This window comes from Hyla sarda, chromosome 10 (assembly GCF_029499605.1).
Source record: "Hyla sarda isolate aHylSar1 chromosome 10, aHylSar1.hap1, whole genome shotgun sequence".
NCBI lineage: Eukaryota > Metazoa > Chordata > Amphibia > Anura > Hylidae > Hyla > Hyla sarda.
This window is the reverse complement of record NC_079198.1, coordinates 21,326,417-21,347,116: the sequence shown is the minus strand read 5'-3', so window position 1 is coordinate 21,347,116 and position 20,700 is coordinate 21,326,417. Positions and strand designations below refer to the sequence as shown.

Here is a 20,700-nt window from a genome sequence, read left to right as displayed (position 1 = left end):
CACATTGCCCCTCAACCAAACCGTGGCTAAGACGGGACAACGCTGCAGTCAGTGATTGCCTAAGCGGCAATGTCTTGCACAGACCACAGCGGCCGGAGAACATCACTTCCTTGTGCCAATCATTGGCCATAGCGGTGTCCCACCTGAGCTAGTGATTGGCTAAATGGCCCTCATTGACCCTCAGCACCAGGAAGTGGAGCATGAAGGAGATCGGGAGCAATGATATTGGAGGCTACGGGGGACCGAGTGAGAGGTAAGTATAGTTTTTTTTTTTTTGTGTTTTTCTTTTGGCAGCCTGGGCATGTTTTCAGAAATAAACCCTTTCTACCAGACAACCCCTTTAAAAAGGACCTCTGGCCAAACCCCCCCCCAAATTTTTATTTTATCGTCAGTAAAGGAGACCTGTGGTCAATCACATACCTGTTTACAGCATGATGATCGACCCCCTGTTGCTGAGTTATAGGGCTTTGGAGTCCCCTCTGGCTTATACAGTAAATCTGTCAGATGTGCGGGAATTTATTTTGATATGGGCTGAGTTCTGTGCAGTGACTGTATGGGGGCTTGCATATTTAATGAATGGGGTATGATCTCCTGTCTGTGAGGCCACATCCCCTTCATTAAACATGCACACCTCTGTACAGTGACTTTAAACTGCTTAGGGTGCCCTGATCACAAATTTTACAGTTCTTGACATATGAAGGTTTATAGATTGATAAATTCAGGGAATCAGTCAGATGGGCGTGAACTTAATTTTAATAATGGGAGTGATCAGGTGAATGGCGGGATTATACAGTCAGTCAACCCGATCCATGGCATTTTTTGGGCCAAAATTCTGCGCCCAGATGTTAGCTGGGGGGCTTTTCATGAAATGTTTGTGTTTTTTCTGCCATAGACTTCTATAGGAGGCAAACATGCCAGAATGTGTATTTAAAATTATGCAGCAAAAAATGCAGCAGATCCTGTACGTGTATAATCTAGATTTTTAAAAATTGTCTCTTCCTCCTTTTAATGTTTTTTTTCTTGCTTATGGAGTAACAAAGTGATAGCTTAAAGAGGTGCTCCACTACTTTAAAAACGTATGACCTTTCTGCAGCATAGGGGATAAATGTTTGATCGTGAGGGGGGATCCGACCTCCAGCCCTCCCTGTGCATGAAACTGCGAGTTGGCACAGTGGCTTGTGAATCTCTTGCACTCCCATGGGGCGTGTGCCGCTCCATGCACAGGAAGAGCTGAGGTCCCGTTCTGGAGAAGTTTTAGTAGTAATGGAGTACACCTTTAACTAGGGTAATGTCAACACTTTATGATTATTGGGGGTTTGACTTCTGGGGCCCTTATCAGCCCCTCCATTCTCAAGATCCAACCTTTGGGACCTCCATGATCATAAAGTGACGGTATGTCCGAACAATATTGTCATGACCGGAGGGTTGGGCAGGGAGAAGTGAGCCCTAAGCTGTTCCTAGAAACACTCTCTCTGCCCAGTTGCCCATCCACCCTAAATGATGGATTGACAACTGGGCGCCGGTCCCTTCCTGTTCTAAAGTGTAATGGCATCAAGGTCAACAAAATAAATGGAACAGTACATGTCGGGGACAAGTCAGGAACTAAACAGGAATACACTTACCAACAAACAGATAAACCAGGCAGGATATAAATACTAACAGGGCAGGATATAGCATTCTAACATACAGTTGAGAACCCAGAATCAAGATTAACAGCATATATGAAAGTATGAACAAGACTAGATATGGGGATAAGTATACAACAGACAAAACCAGGAGATGCAGGGGAAGAACAGATGAACTGAATGTCATAACACTAAACGGGTCAGGAAATATAGAACACAGTTCACAATGGACACAGAATAAAGAACACACAATACACCCCACTTCAAACTTGGAGGGACATCAATACCAAAGCCAAGAGACTCCTAACCAGCAGGCACTCTCCACTGAGTGATCAGGATACTGGCCTAGAAGGAAACAGAAATACTAAATACAAGTAAATACGGGAACAGGACAAGGCTAACTCCTATAGAGACAGATAGCACTAGTAACATAGTTCACAAGGTTGAAAAAAGACCAGAGTCCATCAAGTTCAACCCACATCCCCAATGAGTCCCTATTGAGCTGATCCAAAGGAAGGCAAAAAACCCTCATACTCGAGGTAAAAATTTATTCCCGACTCCAAATATGGCATCAGAATAAATCCCTGGATCAACCTTCTGTCCATATAAATCTATTATCCATAACCTGTAATGTTATACTCTCCAGAAATGCATCCAGACCCCTTTTGAACTATTTTACAGAGTTCACCATGACCACCTCCTCTGGCAGGAGAATTCTACAGTCTCACTGCTGGGGGGGGGGATTTTTCTCCTATTACCCCTTATGAAAAGGAAAAGTTGGGGGTTACACCAGCCTGTGAGTGTAAAAAAAAAAAAAAAAATGTTTACACTAACATGCTGGTGTTGCCCCATACTTTTTATTTTCACAAGCAGTAAAAGGAAAAACAGCCCCCCAAAATTAGTAATGCAATTTCTCCTGAGTACGGAAATACCCCATATGTGGGCGTAAAATGCTCTGCGGACGCACAAAAAGGCTCAGGAGTGAGAGCGCACCATGTACATTTGAGGCCTAAATTGGTGATTTGCACAGGGGTGGCTGATTTTACAGTGGTTCTGACATAAACGCAAAAACATAAATACCCACATGTGACCCCATTTTGGGAACTACACCCCCCACGGAACGTAACAAGGGGTATAGTGAGCCTGAACACCCCACAGGTGTTTGACGAATTTTCATTAAATTTGGATGGGAAAATGAAAAAAAAAAATGTTTTCACTAAAATGCTGGTGTTACCCTAAATTTTTCATTTTCACAAGGTAAAATAGGAAAAAAGCCCCCCAAAATTTGTAACCCCATTTCCTCTGAGTAAGAACATACCCCATATGTGGATGTAAAGTGCTCGGCGGGCGAACTACAATGCTCAGAAGAGAAGGAGCGCCATTGGGATTTTGAAGAGAAAATGTGTCCAGAATTGAAGTCCACATGAGTTTACAAAGCCTCCATAGCGCCAGAACAATGGACAATTGGGGGGGCCGCCACATGTGACCCCATTTTGGAAACTACACCCCTCGTGTAATGTAATAAAGGGTACAGTGAGCATTTATGCCCCAGAGGTGTCTGACAGATTTTTGGAACAGTGGTCCGTGAAAATGAAAAATTAAATTTTTCATTTGCACAGTCAACTGTTCTAAAGATCTGTCAAATGCCAGTGGAGTGTAAATACTCACTGCACCACTTATTAAATTCTGTGAGGGGTGTAGTTTCCAAAATGGGGTCACATGTGGGGGGGGGGTCCACTGTTCTGGCACCACAGGGGGCTTTGTAAACGCACATGGCCCCTGACTACCATTCCAAACGAATTCTCTTTCCAAAAGCTCAATGGCGCTCCTCCTCTTCTGAGCATTGTATTTCGCCCGCAGAGCATTTTACGTCCTAACATGGGGTATTTCCATACTCAGAAGAGATGGGGTTACACATTTTGGGGGGCATTCTCTCCCATAACCCTTTGTAAAAATTTTACATTTTGGGAAGAAACTGCACTTAAGTGAAATTTTTTTTTTCATTTACACATCCGAATTTAACGAAAAGTCGTCAAACACCTGCATGGTGTTAAGGCTCACTGGACCCCTTGTTACATGCCTTGAGGGGTGTAGTTTCCAAAATGGTATGCCATGTGGGGTTTTCTGCTGTTCTGGCACCATAGGGGCTTCCTAAATATGACATGCCCCCCAAAAACCATTTCAGCAAAATTCACTCTCCAAAATCCCATTGTTGTTCCTTCCCTTCTGAGCCCTCTACTGCGCCCGCCGAACACTTGACATACACATATGAGGTATTTCCTTACTAGAGAGAAATTGGGTTACAAATTTTTTGGGCTTTTTCTCCTATTACCACTTGTAAAAATTGAAAAACTGGGTCTACAAGAACATGCGAGTGTAAAAGATGAAGATTTTGAATTTTCTCCTTCACATTGCTGCTATTCCTGTGAAACACCTAAAGGGTTAACAAACTTACTGAATGTCATTTTGGATACTTTGAGGGGTGCAGTTTTTATAATTGGGTCATTTGTGGGGTATTTCTAATAGGAAGACCCTTCAAATCCACTTCAAACCTGAACTGGTCCCTGAAAAATTCTGATTTTGAAAATTTTGTGAAAAATTGGAAAATTGCTGCTGAACTTTGAAGCCCTCTGATGTCTTCCAAAAGTAAAAATATGTCAACTTTATGATGCAAATATAAAGTAGACATATTTTATTTGTGAATCAATATATAATTTATTTGGAATGTCTATTTTCCTTACAAGCAGAGAGCTTCAAAGTTAGAAAAATGCTACATTTTCAAATTTTTCATCAAATTTTGGAATTTTTCACCAAGAAATGATGCAAGTATCGACAAAAATTAACTACTACCATAAAGTAAACTATATGTCACGAAAAAAAATCTCGGAATCAAATTTATAAGTAAAAGCATCCCAGAGTTATTAATGCTTAAAGTGACAGTGCTCAGATTTGCAAAAAATGCTCCCGTCCTTAGGGTCATAATGGGCTCTGTCCCCAAGGGGTTAAATAGAACAGGACCCAAGACTGACCCGTGTGGTACCCCACTAGTAACAGTCACCCAATCAGAATAAGTACTATTAATAACCACCCTCTGTTTCCTATCACTGAGCCAGTTACTTATCCACTTACACACATTCTCCCCCAGCCCAATCCCTCTCATTTTATGCACCAACCTTTTATGTGGCATCGTATCAAATGCTTTGGAAAAATCAAGATATTTGACATTCATCGATTCCCCCTGGTCCAGTCTGGAGCTCACCTCCTCATAAAAGCTGATCAGGTAAGTTTGACAGGACCCATCCCTCATAAATCCATGCTGATATGGGGTCATACATTTATTTTTATCAATATACTCCAAAATAGCATCACTTAGGAAACCCTCAAACAATTTACATACAACGGAGGTTAAACTAACAGGCCTATAATTCCTGTGGTCACCTTTTGACCCCTTTTTAAATATTGGCATCACATTTGCTATGCGCCAGTCCTGGGGAACAGTCCCTGTAACTATAGAGTCCCTGAGTATTAAAAATAGGGGTCTGTCTTTTTCATTACACGGGGGTGAATGCCATCTGGACCTGGTGATTTGTCTATTTTGATTTTTTGTAGGCGGCACTGTACTTCTTCCTGGGTTAGACAGGTGACCTGTACTGGGGAGTTTACCTTATCTCTCTGTATTTTATCTGGCATTTCATTTTCCTCGGGGGAAATCAGTGGAGAAGAATTTGTTTAATATATTTGCTTTTTCCTGATCCCCGTCTATAATTTCTTCCTCATCATTTTTTAAAGCACCAACACTTTCATTTTAAACCTTTTTGCTATTTATATAGTTAAAGGGGTTATCCACCATAAGGTGATTTTAGTACATACCTGGCAGAGAGTAATGGACATGCTTAGGAAGGATCTGCGCTTGTCTTGGGGCTAAATGGCTATGTTGTGAGAAAACCATAACACTGTGGCTAGCTTTCCTCCCTCCCACAGATCAGTCACCCCACCCATTGTAGCATAAATTATCTGCATCCATTCAAAAGACCTGTGGTTTTCAATCAGGGTGCCTACAGCTGTTGCATTAGTTGCAGATTGATCTCTCTCCCACCAAGCTATTACTTTTTATTCACCCACATTGGTTTTCTTCTATTCCTGACCATTTTATTCACATAAGGTATATACCTCTTACAGTGAGAATTTAAGATATTTTTAAAAGTCTCCCATTTAGTGTCAGTACTCTTGTTTTTGAGGACATTATTCCAATTTATATTGTTTGCTTCTCTGAGTTGATCAAACTTTGCCTTCCTAAAGTTCATTGATTTTTTGGCCCCTCACGAGGTTCCCTTATTGAAGAACAAGTTATAATGTATTATATTATGATCACCATTTCCTAGATGTCCTTCTACTTGCACATTAATTACTCTGTCAGGTCTGTTGGTCAATATTAAGTCTAGTAGGGTGCCCCCTCTGGTCGGGCCCTGCACCATTTGGGACAGAAACCTGTTTCCTTTATGAGATTCACAGGTCTCAGTATCCCAGTATATATCAGGATAGTTAAAATCCCCCATTATTATCAGCTCATTCTGATTTGCTGCCTTATTTATTTGCCTCAGTAATTGATCTTCGGCCTCTTCCATTATGTTTGGTGGCTTATAGCAAACCCCTATCAGAATTTTTTTTTATCTCCATATAATTCTACCCACAATGACTCCACATTATTGTTTCCCTCCCGTATATCCTCCCGCAGTGCGGCCTTCAGACTGGACTTTACATAAAGACAAACTCCTCCCCCTTTCTGTTTTGTCCGAACCTTCCTGAATAGACTATAATCCTGTATGTTGACCGCCCAGTCACAGCTATCGTCCAACCAAGTCTCTGTTATACCCACTATGTCATAATCCTCCTCAAGCTTAGGAATTCTATCCTAGGAATAGCAGATACTAACCAGTTCAAAACAGAACTGACAAAACGCATCCGTGTGAACATACTAAGATATATAACACGCTAAATGCAGAACGAACATGCACAAATTCTAAAACCCGACAAATGTACTAAAACCAAGCGTGCTAAAATCTATATCATAAACCGGAATTATAACCATGGTTAAAACTCAGATAAAGACTAAGACAGACAAATACAAGGTGCATAATATACCAATCATGGTCAGAGTAAAGCACTAATCACCAGCAGCCAGTTCCAGCAGAGCTCCGCTTTACATAACCCCACCCGAGCTGCCATAGGCTAAGAGCATTAACTCATCCCTAGCCAGGGAGAATAGCAGAGAAAACTGTTTAGACACAAACCTAGTGCCTGAACAGACCCCAAAACAGAAAATTACAAAAACACAGAAAATGGACATTACAAATATGTTATCCTATTATTAGATGGGATTACCCTTTAAGGCAGTGGTCTCAAACTGTGGCCACAGTTTGAGACCACTGCTTTAAGGTTTTCTGTTTTCTGCATGTGTATTGAAAGGACTTAATTTTTGGGGTTATTATTTTTATTTATTATTATTATTATTATATAATTGATACAGTCTTAGATCCCTTGTAATTTCTTTGTGTTGCCCAATAGATGGTGCATTCTTCCTAAATACGTTGAAAGAAGAGCTGCTGAGACCTTCACCACGCAGTAATGCTCGTGCTTCAAACAACCCCTCTGGATGGTGCTGAATTATGCAGGCCTTATGTCTTTGAGTTATATCTGCAGAGGAACCTCATGATGTGGACTTATGGAGGTTATTACAAGGTAGTATGTGACTAGACAGTTGATGGTGGTTTTGTAACATTTTAATGAGCTAGATGTTTTGATCAGTAGCTTCTCCTTAAAGGGGTAGTCCTGTGGAAAAACATTTTTTTTTTGTTAATCAACTGGTGCCAGAAAGTTAAACAGATTTGTAAATGACTTCTATTTAAAAAATCTTAACCCTTCCAGTACATATCAGCTGCTATATGCTCCACAGGAAGTTCTTTTCTTTTTGAATTTCCTTTCTGTCTGATCACAGTGCTCTCTGCTGACACGTTTGTCTGTCTCAGGAACTGTCCAGATTAGCAGCAAATCCAAATAGCAAACCTCTCCTGCTCCGGACAGTTCCTCAAATGGACAGAGGTGTCAGTAGAGAGCATTGTTTTCAGACAGAAAAGAAATTAAAAGAAAAGAACTTCCTGTGGAGCATACAGCAGCTGATAAGTACTGGAAGGGTTAAGATTTTTAAATAGACGTAATTTAAAAAACTGTTTAACTTTCTGGCACCAGTTGATTTGAAAAATATTTATCCAGGGGAGTATCCCTTTAAACCAAGTACCCTTTGATGTAATAAATTACCCCCAATAAAAGACCACCAACAAGGCTATAGTCTCAGTATAGGAAACAGTGCTTGTATCTCTTAGGCAGGGTTCATACTGCAGACTACGCGGACATTGCCGTCACCCAAAAACGGCACTGTACTCTGCTTGGATTCCGCCAAAAAAATTATCCTTTTGGTGGTGGAATGGAAATTCCGTAGTCTGCACTGTATAGCGGAATCCCATTGACAGCAATAGGAGTCTGTTGCTTTGGAATTTCCAAGCAGAATTACACTAGGGAATTCTGTAGTGTGAACCTAGCCTTAGAAACATGGTTGCTCTCACTTGATTTTTGGTGTTTCTGCCTAATAAGACCAAAAAAAAAACAAACAGATTATCCTTCAGGAAAGTATAGAATATTGTAATTAAAGTAAGACATTAACTTGAAAAACAACAGCCTGACACATGTTCCCACTTGGCAATCCTACCTTCAATCTGTCCAATCTGTCTTTGAGTTCTTGCATTCATCTCAGACACTGTAGAGATAGTGTCCTCTGCTTCGCCGAGCTTATTCCTCATCGTGGAGACACTTTGAGACATTTGGGACATTTTGACGTCTAGGCCGTAGAACTGGACATTGAGGCGATGGATGGAAGATTCTATGGCGCTTAGCCGGGACACTGTGGGGAAAGGGACATTGGTATTTAACCGTAAAGATATTGGGTGCTATCTGTGTCATATGGATTCAACAAGTGTAAAACAAATGTTTTATTACTAGAATTAAAGTGTCTTTAATAGCTTTATGTAAGGCCAGATCCCCATACCATCCAGGACATAATCCTGTCTGGCTGCAGCATCATCTTTGTCCCAGCTGAAGCAAAGTCCAGGCTGGGACAAAGTTCAGGAAGTGAGGTCGGGACTAGCACTCCTCTGTGCTCACTCCTGTCCTGTCAGACTGCAGCATGAAAACACAGAGGATGAGGCTACAGAGCAGCCTGCAGTGATTGGATGAAGAGGTCCAGCTCAGCACAGCAGACTCAGGGAGGGAGGAAGTGACTGCATGGTGAGTGATGGCGGGCTCAGTGCTTGCCTCGTACACCCCTTCCTGAGCAGTGAATGTCAGAATAAGTGCAGAACAGAAAGATTTGCGAGCCAAACACAGAAGCTAGACACATAAAAAAGACATGTTAAGAATCTGCATGATCTAGTGAGTCATATAAAGAAGCATTTTTTTTTCTATGATATGACAGGTACACTTTAAGCCCTCAAGAACAATTGCCATTTTGCATTTTTGTTTTTATTTCCTTGCCTTTAGGAGTCATAAAAAAAATATTTTTCCAAAGAGCCATTTGAGGGCTTGATTGTACTTTACAATAAAACACTTTGTTTTACCATGAATGCTAAAGTGTACCTGTCATTAACAAAACTTTTTATATAATGTAGAAAATAACATTATTTGTATATTTGTAACATACATTGGTTAAAAAAATGTGTATATTTTTGTTTCTGCAGCTATTGTCTTTGTCTGTGAGTAGAGCAAATACAGGAAGTGTTGTTGGGACAAGAAGGGCTGTGTACACTGAGGACAAGAAGGGCTCTGTACACTGAGGACAAGCAGGGCTCTGTGCACTGAGGACAAGAAGGGCTCTGTACACTGAGGACAAGCAGGGCTCTGTGCACTGAGGACAAGCAGGGCTCTGTACACTGAGGACAAGCAGGGCTCTGTACACTGAGGACAAGAAGGGCTCTGTACACTGAGGACAAGCAGGGCTCTGTACACTGAAGACAAGCAGGGCTCTGTACACTGAGGACAAGCAGGGCTCTGTACACTGAGGACAAGCAGGGCTCTGTACACTGAGGACAAGCAGGGCTCTGTACACTGAGGACAAGCAGGGCTCTGTACACTGAGGACAAGAAGGGCTCTGTACACTGAGGGCAAGCAGGGCTCTGTACACTGAGGACAAGCAGGGCTCTGTACACTGAGGACAAGAAGGGCTCTGTGCACTGAGGACAAGAAGGGCTCTGAACACTGAGGACAAGAAGGGCTCTGAACACTGAGGACAAGCAGGGCTCTGTACACTGAGGACAAGCAGGGCTCTGTACACTGAGGACAAGCAGGGCTCTGTACACTAAGGACAAGCAGGGCTCTGTACACTAAGGACAAGCAGGGCTCTGTACACTGAGGACAAGCAGGGCTCTGTACACTGAGGACAAGAAGGGCTCTGTGCACTGAGGACAAGCAGGGCTCTGTGCACTGAGGACAAGCAGGGCTCTGTACACTGAGGACAAGCATGGCTCTGTGCACTGAGGACAAGAAGGATTCTGTGCACTGAGGGCAAGCAGGGCTCTGTACACTGAGGACAAGCAGGGCTCTGTACACTGAGGACAAGAAGGGCTCTGTGCACTGAGGACAAGCAGGGCTCTGTACACTGAGGACAAGCAGGGTTCTGTGCACTGAGGCTCTGTGACATGCTCTTGGCTCACACATGAAGATGGTTGACAAGCCAGGAGCCGGCACAGAGCCCTGCTTGTCCCGCCCTCACTTCCAGTATTTGGTCTCCTCACAGAGACACACAGGCAATAGCTGCAGGGACAGCATTATTTCACCCAAAAATATGCACATTTTTTTTACCTATTGCCAATGTATATTACAAATATACATATAATGGTATTATCTACATTATACAAAAAGTTTTTGCTATTGACAGGTAAGCTTTAAACCTAATAAAATTATGTGTGAGGTAAAATTGAAAAAAACAAAAACTCACATTGCTACAATTCTGTAAAACTGACATGTTATCTTTATTCTACTGGTCAGTATGATTACGGTGATACCCAATTTATATTTTTTGTTATTTTAAATCACTACATTTTGACCCATATAACTTTTCTTTTTTTTAACAGAGCTAGTTTTTTTTTGTACCATGATCTATAGTTTTAATTGGTTACATTTTTATCACCATTTCTTCCTTTTGTTTTTTGAGATGTGATGTGATCAAATATTATTAATTCTGGCATTGGGTGTTGTTTTTGGTTCATGCTGTTCCCAAATTTTGTTTATTTTTTTTCTTTTGCAATTTAGACTTTTTTTATTTGTAAAATGAGAAAACTGGTGTTAAATTAATATTGTTGTTGTTTCCTTTTTTATTTTTTTGAAAACATTTGTTCACACTTTGTTAATCCTCCAAAAGAACATTTATAGGGCAGCTTTGATTGCTTCTACTGTACAGTACACTGCAATGCTAACGTATTGCAGTGTACTGTCAGATTGGTGATCTACTAGTATACCCTGCCTGTGGCTTCCTACGAGAGTAGATTTGCATGACATCCATGGAAGCCTTTTGGAAGTCCCTTGGCTGCTTTGGCAACTGATTAGCACCCAACAATTCCATCATGAGAGTGCTGATCAGATCCCTGACAACACTACCTAGATGCCACAGTTGCTATTGACCATGGCATCTAGAGGGTTAAATGACCAGCTTCAGAGTGATCTCTAATCCTGACCACTATAATTGGCTCCTAACCCTTAGAGGACCCAGGGCGTAAATAAACTTCACAGTGCCCTAGTACATAGTGCACCAGGACGAACATCACGCCGCTAATAACAGACATCAGTGATCACGATGATGCCCACAATTAACCCCTAAGATGTCATGATCAATACTGATAATGGCACCCAAAGCATTTGCGGGCTTTGAGAGACTCAGCGGACCACCCACTGTGCAATTACAGGGATGCGCTAAGTAAAGAAGGCGGTCGGAGCTCTCCTCACCTGCTCCAGGGCTGCTCCCGGGATCTTCTTGTATGGTCTGTCTTTTAGCAGACTAAACAAGTAGATTGCTGATTGTACTGATTAGTGCTATGCCAATGCATTGCACTGAACAGTAATAGCAATCCAAAGATTGCTATAAGGACTTGAAAAATGTATAAAGTAATAAAACGTTTTTAAAAATATAAATAAACCTTTCCCCAATAATAATGTAATCAACCACTATTCCAATTGTTGAAAAAAAAATTGAAAAAATAAATAAATAAATAAATAAATAAACATATTTATTATCGCTGTCTGTGAAAATATCTGAACTATGAAAATATAATTTTAATGATCCTGTACGGTAAAGTCCAAAATTCTTTGATTTTTGGTCATCACATCACAGATTAAAAATAGGATAAAAAGCGATCAAAAAGTTACATATACGCAAAAGTGGTACTTATAAAAGCTACAGATCAAAGCACGAAAAAGGAGAAAAATATCTATGCATAAATATATGTGCAGTTTTAATTGTAAAGGAGCCTGCTTGTATATGTCCCTGTCTGGGAGTATCCTGAAAAGGCTGGAGGTAACTTAAAAATGGGAACCCCTAGGCAGTCGCCTCTCTTGGCAATCCAGCCCTGGCTCTATGCAGTCCAGATAACTATGTTAGGGGATGAACCTACTTAGATACACTGGAGTCATTACTAAACCCGGAGACCTTTGGAGGGACTACTAACTATTACTCCTAATGCTACCAACTATGCGGTCTTCTCTTTTCTGATTCAGTTCAGACTGAAAAATGTCCTCTACTCTTCCAATTGGAAATTGAAAAACCAAAAATTATTAGAAGGTGGATGTCCCTTTAAATGCATTGATACAGTAAGTCCTAGTTTATTTTCAATGTGTAATTTACAGCACAGAGCCAATCTGTAACCTGTGGTTTGGTCTCTATGCCCTGACACAGTTTGTAGCACAAATTTGTGGTGAGTGTACGACATGCGCGGACATCTCTCAGATGCCTCGAAATCTGTTCCTTCTTTGTATTCACATCAGGCGGATCATGTTGCAAAAAAAAAATGAATTCCAAGGAAAATGTTGAGGAACCAAATCCTTGCTTAGAAACATAGAAAAAGAAATGTTTACAAGGAAAAATTTTGTTCTTAGCAGAAGTTGGCAGAAAGTTAGTGTGGACTTTGTGGTTTGCGGTATAGTCAATGACTCACTACGTACCGTATTTGCTCAATTATTAGAGGATCATTACTATACAACAACCCCCCCCCTATACACTTAAAAAGAAAAAAAACAAAAGGCCTGAATATAAGACTACTTTATGTATGAAATACATTTTGCCAGCGCAACACTTAACCCCTTAAGGCCTCAGGGTTTTTCAGTTTTTGCACTTTTGTTTTTTCCTCCTTACCTTTTAAAAATCATAACCCTTTCAATTTTCCACCTAAAAATCCATATTATGGCTTATTTTTTGCGTCACCAATTCTAGTTTGCAGTGACATTAGTCATTTTACCCAAAAATCCACGGTGAAACGGAAAAAAAAATCATTGTGCGACAAAATCAAAGAAAAAATGCCATTTTGTAACTTTTGGGGGCTTCCGTTTCTACGCAGTGCATATTTCGGTAAAAATTACACCTTATTATTATTCTGTAGGTCCATACGGTTAAAATGATCCCCTACTTATATAGGTTTGATTTTGTCGCACTTCTGGAAAAAATCATAACTACATGCAGGAAAATTTATACGTTTAAAAATGTCATCTTCTGACCCCTATAACTTTTTTATTTTTCCACGTACAGGGTGGTATGGGGACTCATTTTTTGCGCCGTGATCTGAAGTTTTTATCGGTATGATTTTTGTTTTGATCGGACTTTTTGATCACTTTTTATTCATTTTTTAATGGTATAAAAAGTGACCAAAAATGTGCTTTTTTTGACTTTGGAATTTTTTTGCGCGTACGCCATTGACCGTGCGGTTTAATTAATGATATATTTTTATAGTTCGGACATTTACGCACGCGGCGATACCACATATGTTTATTTTTATTTATTTTTACACTGTTTTATTTTTTTTATGGGAAAAGGGGGGTGATTCAAACTTTTATTAGGGAAGGGGTTAACTGACCTTTATTAACACTTTTTTTTCCCTTTTTATTTTGCAGTGTTATAGGTCCCATAGGGACCTATAACACTGCACACACTGATCTCCTATGCCTGTGATCAGTTTTATTGGCGCTTGACTGCTCCTGCCTGGATCTCAGGCACGGAGCAGTCATTCGCCGATCGGACACCGAGGAGGCCGGTAAGGGCCCTCCCAGTGTCCTGCAAGCTGTTCGGGACGCCGCGATTTCACCGCGGCGGTCCCGAACAGCCCGACTGAGCAGCCGGGTCACTTTCACTTTCACTTTAGAAGCGGCGGTCAGCTTTGACTGCCGCTTCTAAAGGGTTAATACCGCACATCGCCGCGATCGGCGATGTGTGGTATTAGCCGCGGGTCGCGGCCGTTGATGAGTGCCGGGACCGACGCGATATGATGCGGGATAGCGGCGCGATCCCGCTTCTTATCACGGGAGCCGGCGCAGGACGTAAATATACGTCCTGCGTCGTTAAGGGGTTAAAGGGGTACTCCGCTGCTCAGCTTTGGAACAAACTGTTCCGAACTCTGGAGCCGGCGCCAGGAACTCGTGACGCCATAGCCCCACCCCTCATGACGTCACACTCCGCCCCCTAAATGCAAGTCTATGGGGCGCGACCAGACAATTCAGGCATATCTTGTGGAATACCCTATTTATTGATTGTACCATATGGCATGTAGAGCATATTAATAATCTCTAGTATCTCTGGTGCTCCCATAGACAATCACTTGAGTAGGACGCACACCACAGGAGTTTTGGGAGTACCGTTATTGAGATATCTAGGGGCTCCCAGAGGTTGGACCCTTTTACCAGACACTTATCCCCTACCCTGTGTATAGGTGGCACATCCCTTTAATAATGTATCATTTAAATTATTTTTCTTTTTACGGAAATGATATCAAATATATGGAAAATACTCACAGATGTAGCTCAAGTTATCGTCTGCCGGTAGAGTAGTGGCTGGCTGTGCGGTTTTAGTTGGAACTACTTCATCTTCCTTTGATGCTTCTTCACCCGTTTCCTCAACCTCCTCTTCTTGGTGATCTTCCTCCTCCTCCTCCTCCTCTGGCTTTTGAAGGATCACCCCATTTTCATTTTTGGAAACAGAAATCAGTGTTACGTTGAAGGAATATTTAGCTCCCGTTTTGGGGGGCAGCAGTGGACGTTTTTCTGGGGGTACGGTGATGTCTAAATGACCTAAGAGGGGCTGAAGACAGATATTTATGTATTAAGAACAACCTTACACCCATGACTGGAGCCTACTTTACTGTATGATACTTCCAGCAAAAAAAGCAGTACCTTTGCCTCGCTAACATGTACGGGCACACAGCGATGTGCTGGAATCCAGAGGGAGTCATACATGACAGCAAAGCAGATATTTTGTATATAGTATGCTGGCTGCCTGTATGTTGCTCCTGAAGGTGCCTGAGGATACTAGGAAAGTATGCAGGCCGGGTGCTGGCTGACTGTATACTAAAGCCTGAGGCTCCTAAGGAGTAGCTGATCTTAGTTGGTCAAGGCATCATGTTTAAGAAGTATATAGAAAATGTACAAAGGTGCCATAATATTGTGGTATGGGGTGTGATGCAGGGAAGATGGATTTACCCTAGGGGCAGATGGCATTAACCCCTTGTATTCGTTATGCCAGGGTGTGGTTTATCCTCAATACCAACCAAAGGTATACTGCTGGATCCTGGGCTAGGCACGGGGGCAATAATGACTCCGATGACAGATGGTACAGTCTATAAGACTTTAGCTTACTTGAATTGAGGCAGACTTGAATTGAGGCTCCTATGACTCCAGACATACTCTTAGGCTCAACTGCACCTCAGCAAAGAGACTCCTACCAGGGCTTTTATAGGGGAGACTCTGGTGGGGTCCCATTGGTCACCCTTAAGTCACCTGGTCAATGATACCTCCTGGTTAACAATCACATGACAACTCACATGACAACTGGTGATCACATGTTAACCTTTCTTAAAGATACAACATTCTTATGCATAACATAGGGGATAATATACAATTACAGTAGAACAGATACAGGGGGGGGCCCAGGGGACAATGCAGGGAGGCTGCCTGACAGGGCAGCAAAGGTACTGGGTCACCACAATATTTTTAGGGATAATGTGCATGGGGAACTCCGGTAAAAAGTTTGCTGTATGACCTCAGGCTGGGAAATAATGCTATTTGTATGGCTCAATAATAGGGGTGTCCCAAAAATCATATTTTCGACAATTTAAAGGGAAACTGTCACACTGAAAATACAGTCCAATCTGACGACATCATGTTATAGAGCAGGAGGAGCTGAACAGATTGATATATAGTTTTGTGGGAAAAGTTCCAGGATAGCTAGTCATTTATTTATGTAAATATCTGCTCATTCTGGGCTAAATAGTCAAGAGGGTGGTCCTGCTCTGTGATAGGCAGCTTACATGAATACATGATAAGTTATCCTAGAACTTTTCCAATGTAACTATGCATCAGTCTGCTCAGCTCCTCCTCCTCTATTACATGATACCTGCAGACGTGACTGTATTTTCAATGTGACAGGTTCCCTTCAATAGTGTAAATAGTGGGGCACCTGCCTTATGGCACCTTCACCATTCCTGAGAATTGGTTACTGCAATTGTTGACCATCAGTGATGAAGGCGCCCTACAAACAATAGGACAGGAACCTTCAGGGTAGAGTTAGCATGTTGTAAGACTTAAAGGGGTACTCCGCCAATAGATATCTTATCCCCTATCCAAAGCATAGGGGGATGAGATGTCTGATCGCGGGGTCCTGCGATCACGGCTGTGGCACGCCAGTCATCCGGTGCACAGAGAGAACTTCACTCCCTGCTGGATGACTGGCTATGCGGGGCAGAGGCTGGCGACTTCATGGTAACGCCCCCTTGTGATGTCATGGCCAAGCCCCCTCAATGCAAGTCTATGGGAGGGGGCGTGACGGCCGTCACGCCCCCTCCCATAGACTTGCATTGAGGGGGCGTGGCCGTGATGTCACGAGCTTGGCGCGGCCGTGACGTCAGGAGCCTCCGGCTCTGCACTGACACTCTAAACGACTGGGGAAAAGATGTCTAGGGGCGGATTACCCCTTTAACCTTGGTAATTCTTACCTTCTCCAAGTCCTTCTTTTGTTCCTCAGCTGAGAGGTTGTTCTCCATCTCAGACACCTCACCATTGAGAAGCCTCTCGGCACTATCCTGTTCCTCAGCCTGGCTGCTGCAGAGTTGGTTGAAGAACAGTATAAGGAAAATACTTGTCCAGATCATGGTTTGGAAGTAAAATGGAAAGGGATCTTCTCCAGAGAATCAAATCAGGATCCTAGAAAGCGAGCTGAGATGTCCGGCTGCCCTTCTCTCCTATACTGAAGTTTCTTTGTCTCGGCTGCAGAATTCCTCATATGAAGTCACTCTTAAAGACAGGAAATATCAAAGTCTTTTTTTTTTTTTCTAACGTCTGCTGTGCAGTAGCCAAGAAATAGATGCTGCGGCCAACAACCACAGGGAGAGAAGGGGGAGTCCTAAAACATTTTTGATGCTCCATATTTTAATAGCAATTTCAGATACTATGGATATGAGCATCAATGGGACATTTAAAGGGGTACTGGAAAACTGGTGCCAGAACGTTAAACAGATTTGTAAATTACTTCTATTAAAAAATCTTAATCCTTCCAGTACTTATTAGCTGCTGAATACTACAGAGGAAATTGTTTTCTTTTTGAATTTCTTTTTTGTCTTGTCCACAGTGCTCTCTGCTGACACCTGATGCCTGTATCAGGAACTGTCCAGAGCAGCATAGGTTTGCTATGGGAATTTTCTCCTGCTCTGGACAGTTCCTGATACGGGCATCAGGTGTCAGCAGAGAGCACTGTGGACAAGACAAAAAAGAAATTCAAAAAGAAACTAATTTCCTCTGTAGCATACAGCTGCGAGCGGAGATTCTGCAGTGTGAACATATCCTTAAAGTAGCACCACACTTGTCTATAGGTTGTGAATGGTATTGCAGCTCGGTCCCTTTAAACTGAGGCTGAGCATGACAGGAGGACACAAGAGCAGCAGGTGGGGACAAAAATGGGAAAGGCAATTGTAAGGTACATGGCTTTTATAAAATGACAGGGATAAATATATTTAATCCCTTATATTTAAGGTAATCTGTCATCTGAATTTGTTGCTAAAAGCTGCCGACACTCTGGGATAGCTGTTAGGGTATAAAAGTAAACTGCACCTTTCTTGGAGCTGAGGGGGAGGAGGGGGGGGGGATGGGTCACCAAATTTATGGAATCTATTTGTTACTGCTAAGCCAAGTGTTAAAGGGGTACTCCGCTGCCCAACGTTTGGAACAAACTGTTCTGAATGCTGGAGCCGACGCAGGGAGCTCCTGACGTCATAGCCCCACCCCTCATGACGTCACACCCCACCCCCTCAATGCAGATCTATGGGAGGGGGCTATGACGTCACAAGCTCCCGGCGCCGGCCCCAGTGTTCCGAACAGCTTGTTCAAAACACTGAGCAGCGGAGTACCCCTTTAAGGAGGTGGGACCAACATGCTCAAGTGCCCCAGACTGGCACATCTCCTCACTTGCCCTCACATCCCAGCCCCTCCTTGATTAACTTAAAGGACATCTGCAGCAAGAAAAACTCAGTATGTCAATTAAGGAGAGGCTGGGGAGGTAAGGGCAAGCCACAAGGCATACCAGTTTGGGGCACTACAGCAGCTTGGCTCTACCTCCTTGACACTTGGATAAGAGATAAAAAGAAGATTTTATAGATTTGGTAACAACCATCAGCTCCACAGGAGTTACAGTTTACTATTATACTCTAACAGCTATCCAAATGTGTCTGCAGCTCTTAACAACATATAGAGCTGACAGATTCTATTTAAAATTAGACCCCCAGACCTCTATATTAATTTCAGATGTAAGATCAGACCCCTGAAATACATGTAGACCCATGCCCAAGCCCACTCAATATATTTATGCCCCAGACCAGAGCCCCTAACTCCTGCATACAGTATATACAATATCCAGCATATCGACCTCTCACTATCCCAAAACTCCCTATCTGCAACCGCCTTCCATCTCACATTAGTGCAAAATTGTAAGCCCTGTAGTAACAGATGCACCCCTGTGTTCAGCCCTGTATCTTTAACTAGTTACATAGTTCTTAAGGTTGAAAAAAGATCAGAGTACATCAAGTTCAACCTATAACCCTATGGGGCGAGGCTGTGATGAGGGCAGATGTTATTACCCTAGGGACAGATGGCATTAACCCCTTGTATTCGTGACGCCAGGGCTTGGTTAACCTTTGCACCACCCGAGGTATGGCCGCTGGATCCTGGGCTAGACGCGGGGAAAATAATGACTTTGATGCTGTCGTGGAAATATTAAGTTGTCACATTGCTTTCATATTGTGTGATATGGCGTAGATTCATGTGTTGTCAACTGGCCACCATAGCTGCAGATGTGGTGGTTATTGATGGCACATGGAGGTGTCATATCTTCTGTAGGCTGAATCATTACCTTGTAACCTAATGCTGACTGTATGTATGGGCGTGGCTCTGTACTGTATGTGGGAGTAGCTTTGTAAACCCTCCCTTTTGTTAGGTATAAATAAACGTAACCCACACTAGCAGAGGGATTCTTTCTGAAGCTGGTCGGAGATCTGCGTTGCAGGATCACTGAACAACCGCAGCTTTACTGAGGCAGACAGATGGAATAGTCTTTACAGTTCAGTTAGGCCCAAGGAGGTGACCAGTGACTTCTGAGACTTGCTGGCTCACTGGGACTTGTAGTGGACTTGGACTGAATACTACAGGCCCATGCTGAATTAAGACGGACTTGACTAGGACTGACTAGACTTCACCCCTTGTGTAGCTTACAGGGCTTTGACATTCACTTGTGGGGCACTTGGTGATGGAAGTGTGGCTGCGGGACTAAGCCTTAGGTCTCCTCAGGACACCAGACACTCGCAGGTCTTGACTGTTCCGTTCCTCAGCATGTACTCAAGAGAACAAGCTAGCTCCTCCCTGGGTTTATAAGGGAGCAATTTGGAGGGGTCCTATTGGTCACACACAGGTCACCTGGTCACTGACACCTTCCCTGGTTACATGACTTGGTAACAACATTTAAAGGCATATGAACATTATAAAGACAATCTCATACAGAACATAAGGCACTTATTAACCATTTGAGATATATACAATAAGGGGGGACTCAGGGGAAACTGAGATAGAGTCTACCACACAGGACAGAAAGGTACAGGAGTGCAACTCCTGTACTGGGCCACCACACCTATATTGTCCCTATTATGTTGATTCCGAAAAAGGCAAAAACCCTCATGAAGCTTATTCCAATTACCCCATACCAAGGAAAAAAAATCCTTCCCGACTACAAACATGGCATCAGAATAAATGCCTGGATCAATGTTCCATCCACATATATGTAGTCTCCATAACCTGCAATGTTATTATTCTCCAGAAATGACTCTTTTACCGAGTTCACCATGACCACCTCCTCCAGGAGAGAGTTCCATAGTCTCACTGCTCTTACAGTAAAGAACCCCCATCTGTGCTGGTGTAGAAACCTTCTTTCCTCTAGACGTAAAGGATTCCCCCTTGTTATAGATACAGTCCTGGGTATAAATAGATCATGGAGAGATCTCTGTACGGCCCCCTGATATATTTATACATAGTTATTAGGTCACCCCTAAGCCTTCTTTTTTCTAAACTAAATAACCCCAATTCTGATAATCTTTCTGGGTACTGTAGTCCTCCCATTCCCCGTATTACCCTGGTTGTTCGTCTTTGAACCCTCTCTCCAGCTCCACTATATATTTCTTGTACACTGGTGCCCAGTACTGTACACAGTATTCCATGTGTGGTCTGACCAGTACTGTACACA

General features: G+C 42.6%; 1 protein-coding gene across 4 annotated transcripts in view; it reads right to left on the bottom strand.

Moving 5' to 3' along the window:
• Nucleotides 1-20,700, bottom strand: part of CLEC11A (C-type lectin domain containing 11A) — a 54,223-nt gene that overhangs the window by 11,104 nt on the left and 22,419 nt on the right. For all 4 annotated transcript variants that reach the window (XM_056544149.1, XM_056544147.1, XM_056544148.1 and 1 more), the window contains exons 2-4: nucleotides 16,916-17,213; nucleotides 14,721-15,006; nucleotides 8,389-8,580 (exon numbers count right to left, since the gene is read on the bottom strand). In XM_056544149.1, coding sequence (XP_056400124.1) covers nucleotides 8,389-8,580; nucleotides 14,721-15,006; nucleotides 16,916-17,071 — 634 coding nt within the window. In that variant the 5' untranslated portion in view covers nucleotides 17,072-17,213. The remainder of the gene's footprint in view (nucleotides 1-8,388; nucleotides 8,581-14,720; nucleotides 15,007-16,915; nucleotides 17,214-20,700) is intronic.